A 10,017-nucleotide genomic window follows, 5' to 3' on the forward strand; every position below is an offset into this window, starting at 1 on the left:
TGTTGAACTTTGATTGCACCTAGTTTGTTTATTCTTGAGAATCTCCTCTTCGGATATAAGATTCACTCAAACTAGATCGAAGTGTCGACGAGATCTTTAGAACTGTTTGTAGATCTAAAGACGTCTTGTGACAATCCATTGTTAACAGACTTCGTTTCGTATGTGATTGATCACAAGGGATTCAAGTTGTGGTATGCAGGTGTTTATTGAAGATTAAAGAAGATTTGAAGATAAATAAGATTTCTTATTGGTTTCATAATCTTTGGTGTGCACAAAACTTAATCGGCTGGGATCCAACTATAATTGGTTTATCCTTGATAGATTTGATTGATTAGTTGCGTCACTGTATAGCATCTTGGAAGATTCTATATTTGATTGCAAAATCTAACCTCTGCTACTTTGGCAGTTGTTGGATGGATAGATCTAAACCCGACAAAGGAGTTTATTGGATCAAACAAAAAAGCCTTTGTCTAACTCATATCACTGAGATTGAATAGAGTTGTTGCCGAACAGATTTGTTGTTTCTTTACTGTTTGGAATACGATCTAAAGGAATTGTTCCAGTGCGTGCACTTATCGAATGTCAGAAGCGCAGGGATACCGAAGAAACTAGTTGAACTATATGTTTAGTGGCTTGGTCTCAACTATACGAAGTTGGTTTGATTTTGTATAGCGGCTTAGTTCTAAGAGTATTCAATTCTGGACTAGGTCCCGGGGTTTTTCTGCATTTGCGGTTTCCTCGTTAACAAAATCTTGCTATGTCATTTAAATTTTTTTTCCGCAATTATAATTGTTGTTATTATAATTTAAAGTAAATTACACAAACGTTAACTCCGTATTACGTGATAGTGATCCTATAGAGTTTGGTTAAGTCCGAACCTATTATCAAGTAATCACATTTTGGTTGTTGTATTGTTCCGATCTCGTATCCATAGATGATCACACAAAGTGTGAATACCGATTCGTTGTATTGTCTCGACTCAGTCCATAGACAATCACTTTCAGTAAGGACTTATATATAGGTGGAAAAGTTTAAGATTGTGGTATATTTGGGTACCCTCGTCTTTACAAGAATTTATGTTCCAGTTTTCACAAGAAGAGGATTGAACAAGAATTTTAGAATTGGGTTCTCTATATATTGCTAGTAGATTGTTCATAATTTCGTCCATGGTCTCCATTTACTGAACAACATATTGGTTCAATCAGATTCATACATAAATGGATGATAATTAGAGATTTTCCAATTCATCTGTGGAATGCTACTGGATATTCTAGGATATGTAATCTTGTATGCACTCCAATTATGACTGATACTCCTACAACAATGAAGACTAGAATGTCCTTTGTTAGAGTTTGTGTAGAAATTGATTCAACCTGCACCTTTCCTTTAGAGCTTCCTTATCAAATTGATGATAAAAACTATAAGGTAAGGGTTGATATCCATGGAAGCCTACTCTATGTTCTGTTTGTAAGAGTTTTGGGAACTCAAGCGCTAAGTATGGTTCCAATCCTGCACCTAAGTACAAAAAAATAGGTGGGGTCCTAAGACTAGTGATGCTGCAACAATCACTACAAAGGCTTATCAGACTAGTGCAGGGGAGACAACAGAAGTGATTACAAGGTCTATGCAACAAGAAGTGTATGTGGTGGCTCAATCACATGAGATTTTGACTGCTGGTGTACAACATGATGGGGTCATAAAAGTGGCAACCGAACCTTCAACAAAAAATTGTACTGTTTATACTAAAAAGAAGAAGAAATCAAGCGGAAAAGGTACTTCGCAAATTCAACCTTTCTCCCTGAGCCCTTTTTCTGTTTTAGATACAAATGCTGAAAGTGTGAATACGGAATTAGATGAATCTTTGGCAGGGAGTAGAGAAGAAGAAATTATAGAACAAGAGGGTAACAAGGAAGTCAACTATGACATAGTCACAATCGAATTTTGTGATGATTCTAGTGAAGAGTCGGAGTATGAAACATACAATGAAGGTACGAAAGTTGAGAAAATGAGAACTCTAGAAGAAATACCTAGAAGGAGACTTATGACTATGGAACAAAAGGTTGACAATCTTGTTAATGTTAGTGCTTTGTTAGGTGTTGGAGGCAAGAAAGCCGACATGAAGAATTCAGTGGCATAGTAGAAAGGCAATCCAAGCTAAACCCTGGAAAAGATCTCGCTAAACTCAATTGGCCTAGAGTTAAAAACAATGATATGCTTGGTAGAGGGAAAAGAACCCCTGCTAGGAAGAAAAAGACTGCGGCATTTGCTTGTGGGTCTCTTATTTTAAGCTCTTTGGAGATGGGAGGGAGAGTTGTATGCCTTTGTTAGTTGTTGTTAAGGCTTGTGGACATTAGTTTAATTCCCTTTTTCGGCACTTGATTGGTGCTTTTTTCTTATGTTATTCTCTTTTTTCTTTTTCAATAAAATTTTAACATTTTAAGTAGAAAAAAAAATGAAAAAAGACTGTTCATTTAGCCAAATTCCCAAGACCTTGAAAGGTTTGTGTCCTGAAGTTGGTTAAAAATTGGTATTGACTATTGAGCATTGGTATGGACTACTGAGCATGATTGGAGAATGGTACGAACCCATTGTAACCAGGTGGTTTATAGATGCATTCTTGTTTTGATCTCAGAAGGCAGCACTTGCAAGGCCCCTATCTAGTCTTGCTTCAGTCAGCCCATTATCATCTCTTTTGTTGGGCCAAAAGAATATTTGTGCACCCCGGTCGGTCTTAGGGATAGGGTGTGTCTGTGTGATCTAAAATTTCACCGTAAATGATGGTGACAGCAAACAACCTCGTGCAAATTGGTATTACTGATGAACAAGGCAATACTGGTAGCAGTTGCCTACCTGCGAAGTAATTAAAGTAATGGTTGTGCATTCACAGCTGTAAATTCCCTTTCGGGAATTACTTGTTTTTTAGTGAACTACTTGTTCAATAACTCATTCATTCACCACAGAACAATACCACCCGTGATCGAGTCAGATAGATAAAGTCAGTGCTGATTGAAGTTTCAACTTGCATATCCTGTACTAGAGTGATCAAGACAGATTGTTGTCAAAGTCAGTCGATTGCGTCTTTATTCTAACTTCGCAATACATTCACAGTGCATAACCAACCTTAGATTAAATGAACTCACATTCTTTATTTCCTCATATAAAACACATAACAAACGATGAATCAAAAAGAAATACTAATCTACAGCAAAGAAATTAGATAGATTAGATTGATCTAGCCAGGTTATGGCTACATAGCTAAGGTTTATGAAGAACTTTTCCAGCCAACAAAGCAGCATCAATAACAAGAGAGATTATATCAACAACTTCTCCAACATCACATTTGTTTCCCTTGAAAGTACGGCCTCCACTGTCCTTGAAATTCTTCATGCAATTTAAGAATGTTTGGCTGCATTCTTCACTTAGATAATCATCTGGAATAAACCATTACAAAATTAACAAAAAATAGAAGACTTAAAACAATGAATAAATGAATCGAAGCCGTTCATGGATTGATTGATTGATTGATGAATGAATTGAACTCACTGTTTTTCAATTGGATGCAAACATCGTGTTTCATACAACAAGCGTCGAGTCCGTCGCATGGTCTCTCCCCCGGACATCCACTGTATAGCAGTCCGCAGTACTTGCCATATCTTAAAAATGGAGGTACTATTGAAAACAAATCAAAGAAAAGCATGCATTTAGGAAGGAAAAAAAATGATATTGAAAAACTGCCCAAAAATTAATTAAATTCCATGGCTACCTGAACAGAATTCTGATTCACATTTTCTGCTGCATTCTTTCATCTGTAAAATTGACGAAAAATATGTCAATATTTTTATCAACAAAAAGAAAATGAAAAAACAAATTGTGAAGAAATTAAATGAGTAGGTAGTTACCAGTGAAACACCAGTACCAGTAGTTTGAACCCCAACATTAAGAGCATAAACTGAGGGACATGAAAAGTATAAAATAAAGGATGAGATGAGGAGAACAAACTTCAATGACAGATGACAACTTTTATAAGCAGCCATGATTATGTGTTGTGTTACAGAGAATTTGAAGATTTTTTTTTGTGATAGATGAAGAGAAGAAGAAGAAGCAGCTTGGTTTTCACATACAAAGAATGAATGGTGGGGTTTTATTTGTTGTTTACATTTTGGAAAGATCAAAAAGATATTAAGTTAAGAAAAATGTTGGAAATTTCAGAAAGAAAGGTTGGATTTTGTCATGTTCTCACTCGTGACTTGCTGGGGATATTTTTGGTTTGGTTTGGTTATTCACGCATCATATGTCCCAGCAAAAAAAAATTACACTTCATTTATTGATTTCCCAATATCTCAAGACAACCCAATGTATGCACATGTGAATATTTCTTTTTTGCGGTGTAGCTGGACCAAAATTCTAAACGAGAGGGAGTAATGAAAAAATAGTTTGGCAGGATCGATTGGGCAAGTAAAAGCAGTTGCATTTGGTCTATATAGTTGCCTCTGCGCGCATCTGCCTCTGCCTACTTGGTGTTCGTTAGAATATCTAACCTGTTCTCCCCAGTGTAATCTCTGGATTCTACTGTTGAAGTGTTAATACATTTTGTACCAAAATAAAGTTTGTTGTGCAAATGGGTTGTGTTAATGCAGTTGCAATACTTGGTTTGCAAGATGATGTGAAACTTCACATGAGATAATAGTATGGAAACGTACGTGAAATATTTTAAATGAGTTGGTTTTGGGTTCATGATCGGTGCATGTATTTTGTGTTTGATTTTCACACTCTTTCATTGTTAGATCAGTTGATGTTTGAAGGGTGAACCACTTAGCGTAGAAATAATTATTAACTAATGCTTATAATATTCATTTAAATATTTAATCCACCAAATCGATTTGGACTCGTGACGCAACAGACTACGTATTATTTATCTATATATGTACTCTAGGCAGAATTATATATCTAGGTAAACGTTTTATTTGTCGGTGCATTATTATGTGATCATTCCCGGTTCCCATACCTTAAAAGGTTGGTCGTGATGCTCTTAAACCAAAAAAAAAAAACTCATAATAAACTAACGTCCGTTTGGATGGAGTATGACCAGGCCCAATTCAGATCGTATGATTATGTACCTGAATTGTTGGCAAATATTTGATTAAATTCAGATTTTTTTTTCCTGTAATCTACAGTTATAATCTTCGAGTCATATTCAAATATAACGAGTTAATTTGGACTAAGTTAAGATCCAAGTTCAAATAAATAAATAAAAGCTTTGAAGCTCCCTGTCTTCATCTACAAGGTTATTTCAACAATACCGAATTCCATTTGTTACCAAAATCTATTCTACATCAGAAAGAACCACCTGTCGACCTTGTTACCGTTGGTGAAGAATTTGCTAATTTGATACCGACCGTGAAGAACTTGTTAATTTGGAGAGGGATTACCACTTTTGACCTTTGATCGGCCTAGAATTGACTCATTATCTCACACAAGTCACAAGATCCCGTATACGTCTTTTTCTCCGAAAATGGAAAGACACATGCATCAGTCTAGGTCAGACACAAACTCTTTTATCATATTCAGTGCTCTGAAATTAGAAGATAAGACTTTCAAATATCTTGAATAAATTCTATGAACTAATCGCTTTCCTGCCTTCCATGACATAAAATGTGAATTTTAGATTGTAGTCTTTAGTCAGATGAGCAAATGCCACTACTTTCAAGATTTCAAGTGAGAAACGAATAATAAAAAGTAAACGAATTATGTCACAACTCAGTCCTATCACTCTCCTTGCTAGAATAGACAATTGTCTCCGCTTACCAATTGATCCACTCAAATTTTATAGTTCTACATTTATGTTTGAGAAAAGAAAGTCCCTTGGAAAGTGCAGTTATTTCACATGATTTGTGGTGAAAAATGCACCCCCAACAATAGATAATCTAGTCGCAGAGGTTGTACTTTAGACAATGTCCAATGCAGCTTATGCATGACAGTGAAGAATCAGTTAATCATGTATTCCTACACTACAATTTCTGCAGGACAGTTTGGAATCATTTCATCTCAAGAATGCAACCAACTTGGATTCACAATTTGGAATCATTTCATCCCAAGGAACAGTTGGATACATGAACAGCAAGCCAAGGGGAAAAGATAACTAGGAAGGTACGGACACTAATTCTTTTTGCAGTGTTATGGGCTTTCTTTTTGCAATATTATGGGCTTAAGAGAAATAAAAAGTGATTGAAAAATGAAGAAGAAATATATTTTGAAGCATACTCAAATTTTTTGAGGCATATAAAGTAGTGACAGAATAGGGTCACTATGTGGTAAAATTAATAACCCCTTATCCATCATATTTTTATCATGACAATAATGCCCTTACTTCTTTAGTGTTAATGATAATAATTAGAATCTGATATTAATGATTAGTGTGTAATGTCAATGATTATATAGTCTTAGTTTCAAGTTTTTTTTTGTTTTTTTGTTTTTTTGTTTTTTTTTTTTTTTTTTGAGCTAGTTAGGTTAGGGTTTGTTAAAGAAGAAGAATAAGAAATTAGGCTTTAAAGATTTGCTGAACTAATAGATAATCAAGGTTTGTTAATGCAGAGATAGACTTCTAAACGAGGTTTAATGTACTTTTTTCATTAGTTGAATTTGTCAAAAAATTGAATTTTTACAACCTAGATCTACTGACCAGATGAACGGTTCGGCTGATAACTTGTCAGCCGAACCTATGTTTTCTGAAAATATACCTAAGTTCGGTTGAAAAGTTATCAGCCGAACCTCTAAGTTATTAGCCGAACCTAGGCATATTTTCAAAAAAGAAAAAAAAGGTTCGGCTGACAAGTTATCAGCCGAACTTCACTCTGTAACTGACGAGTTTAGGTTCGGTTGTTTCGAATAAAAAATTGAACAACCGAACTAAGTGTGTTTATTAACAAAGTGAAGTTCCGCTATCATTTTCATGTTTAATTATCAGTCGAACTGTTCTTCTGAAACATAAAAAAACAAAGAACAAAGATCTGGGTTCCAATATGCAGATCTGAAGCTAAGTCTCTTTGCGCAACGCTTCGTACGAATCATTTTATACTTGTGGTTTTGATCAATGATCAAAGATTTATGGATTATCAATTAATCGGCGACGAAAAATAAAATCAATACGGTTTGATAGAGCTTAGGTTAGGAATGAAAATGAGTTTTGTTTTTGAAAATGATTTTGGATTTTAATTACAGATTAATTCTAATTATTAGTTGGTATTCGTTTTCAAGTTACCATTTCAAAGTATGTCGACATCTTTAAGTAATTCAAGATGAAGGATATGTTTTAATTATTAGTTGGATTTTAATTAGTTTAGTTTTATATTTTAAATTTAGATGAAGGATATTTAAATAATTTAAAATAATTAAGGGCAACATAATAATCTACCCACGACTAAGATACCCTTTACAAACCCACCCGTGATGGGAAAATGATTTGGTATGCCTCAAAACAGGTTTCACGAAGAAGCCCTGAAAAAGAGACAATAAACAATGGAGTGAAGTACTTATTGTTTTTTTATCTTATTCTCCAATTTGCCACACAAAATAGAGTATTTTTTTTATCCTCTTTTCTGGTGCACCTTCGGACATCTCAGCTTCGCCACTGGTCATGGTTTGCAATCGGGCAACATCTCAAGTTGGATCACAAACCTGTGAGCATGGGTGATATTTATCATCCTGGCTTTCATGGATCTGGTTAATAGCTTGGGACAACTCTATGTCTTTCATTGTAATAACGGAGTATATAACTTATCTTTTTGTGTTCAGCTCTTTTCTATTTTTCAGCTTCCAGGACCATTGCTAACCAGTGAAGGTTAAACCCACTATAATTTGACCAAAGGAAATGCGTAATTGAGTCACGGTTTCATTAGCCGAGGTGTCTCTTAGTAAGTACAGTTCATAAGCAACAGGTTGTAACTCTCAGAGAATCTTATCTTGTCTAATGTGGGGTATGTTTGGTAAAGCGCATCTGAGCTGACAAGGATGACCAGGAAAATGCAGGCAGGATTTTAGTTAAGAGTTGGTGTAACTTGTTGTCTTCCGAATATGGTAAAATTGAGGAATGATTTGGGAATTAAGAGGATCAAGCAGTGAGCTGTTGAATTTGGTCATCAAATGGAAACGTACTGCCTCTTAATTTCATTTGTATTTTTTCACAGACAATGTCGAATTAGCTGATTAGAAGCAAACACCATTTGCAAATTTTAAAAAGGTTCATGTGCCTCTTCGATAAAGTGGTGAAAAATATTCATGACCTCATTCAAGATTTGTTTATGTATTCTATATTGAATTTGGTCCAACCAGTGTAAATTTTGGTGCATTGGGTCAATCCAACATGATCTGCGTAATGCGCACTCAATCTCTTGGATCACTCACTGGAAAATAACAGCTATGTCACCCTCAATAATTCATCCATAATGTATCTGTTTGGAGATCTCCTCGATTATGAATAATATTTAATGCATCTACCATATATACTGTCTGCTTAGGCACATGAAAAAATTTAATACTAGCTCAATTTTATATTGGTTTATTTGTTGTCTTGCTAAAGGATCTCAGAGTGCGATATTCACTGGTTTGTGTGAAGATAATCAGTGTTGTTACTCTGGAACCCTAGATGGCTAAATTTTAAATTTCGTCAACATCTAAAAAAAATGGAACCAGACCAATGATACTACCATACAATAACATTACCGCTGTACTATAATAACATCTGTTGTTACAAGTATTTTTTTTTTCTTTTTCATTCATCGATAAAGAATCAGAGGCTTGCGAGTTTGAAACAGATCACTGATATTATCACCTAGTGAATTTACCACTGTACAACACTAGTATCACAGGTATATGATCATCTTTCAGCTAAATACAAAGGGATGCTTCACCTAGGAAGTGCGTCTACGTAAGTGCATATAGAGTTTTATCAGTGGCCAAAACAGCGACCTTTACAGTGCCATGATGCAAGAAAAAATAATCCAATATTATCTGCATTATTTTCCACTGACATTCATGAAAAATATATGACAATACGAAAACAATTAGGTACATTAATATTATTATTGGAGAATTACAATATTTTTTCTTTAGTTTTTTCACATTATCTTTGCACCCATCATCAATTCAAACTCGCTCAAATCCACTTTCCCATCAAAATTCAAATCCACAGCTTTAATCATCTTCTCAAACTGATCCATATCCCATCCTTCAGCTAACCCTAAACACTCAAGAACTCTCTTAATTTCTGTAGCATCTATATACCCGTCTCCGTCTTCGTCGAACACCGTAAATGCTCCTTTCATCAGCTCGGAACGTCTCACACCATCTTGGTCATCATCCAAACCATCTACGATCTCTTCTGCTTTCAACTCTTGATCTTCTTCTAAACTGCCTGGAAGCTCGAAATTTTTAGTTTCATCCGTTCCACCTATTAACCCAAGATTTTCGACTACTTTACGTGCTTGTTCTTTCTTAATTCTTCCTTCAGCATCCATTCCAAACACAGTTGTTAATGCTTGAGCTGCTAAATCATCGAACTTTGTCAGATTCAGTGGTTTTGAAACTGCTTTTGGATCCACTTCCATTTTGTCGACGACATCTGATTTATTTGGTTGTGCCCGAAACCCGTGTAAAACGTCTCCGATGAAGCGATAACAAGTGCCGACGATATCGATCATGTTTATCGTCTATGAATACACAAAGAAAAACGCCGGACTTTTACAGATGAAATGAAGAGAAAATGCGAATGATGGAATTTAGGGTCTGCTCAACGAGTGCTTATATAGCAGGAAGTATGACAATTTAATATTGACAACTTGGTACGTACTGACTACTGATGGAAATGTCATTTTCCGTGATGCACTGCAAAGATTCTTATTGCCCTTAATTATTAATAGGAAATAAAATTGTTTTTATGTAATTTGTAGATATATTAATCAGCTTGAGTATTTTATATAATTTGTTGGATCTGGTGTGCACATTTATTATATATTGATTTGC

The 10,017-nt window shown here is 35.1% G+C and overlaps 2 protein-coding genes across 2 annotated transcripts; both read right to left on the reverse strand.

Annotated features, from left to right (window-relative positions):
- Window positions 1–3,079: 3,079 nt before the first annotated feature.
- LOC113335314 (phospholipase A2-alpha-like) lies at window positions 3,080–4,196 on the reverse strand. Its single transcript, XM_026581407.1, has 4 exons — window positions 3,900–4,196; window positions 3,764–3,806; window positions 3,544–3,669; window positions 3,080–3,431 (listed from the first exon to the last, which is right to left on the reverse strand). The coding sequence occupies exons 1-4, from the start codon at window positions 4,032–4,034 to the stop codon at window positions 3,256–3,258; spliced, it is 480 nt and encodes a 159-aa protein (XP_026437192.1). The 5' UTR covers window positions 4,035–4,196; the 3' UTR covers window positions 3,080–3,255.
- Window positions 4,197–8,992: 4,796 nt separating this feature from the next.
- LOC113335326 (calmodulin-like protein 6) lies at window positions 8,993–9,777 on the reverse strand. Its single transcript, XM_026581415.1, has one exon. It carries the CDS (start codon window positions 9,693–9,695, stop codon window positions 9,114–9,116), a length of 582 nt encoding a protein of 193 aa, XP_026437200.1. The 5' UTR covers window positions 9,696–9,777; the 3' UTR covers window positions 8,993–9,113.
- Window positions 9,778–10,017: the final 240 nt, after the last annotated feature.

Source organism: Papaver somniferum, unplaced genomic scaffold (genome assembly GCF_003573695.1).
Source record: "Papaver somniferum cultivar HN1 unplaced genomic scaffold, ASM357369v1 unplaced-scaffold_139, whole genome shotgun sequence".
NCBI lineage: Eukaryota > Viridiplantae > Streptophyta > Magnoliopsida > Ranunculales > Papaveraceae > Papaver > Papaver somniferum.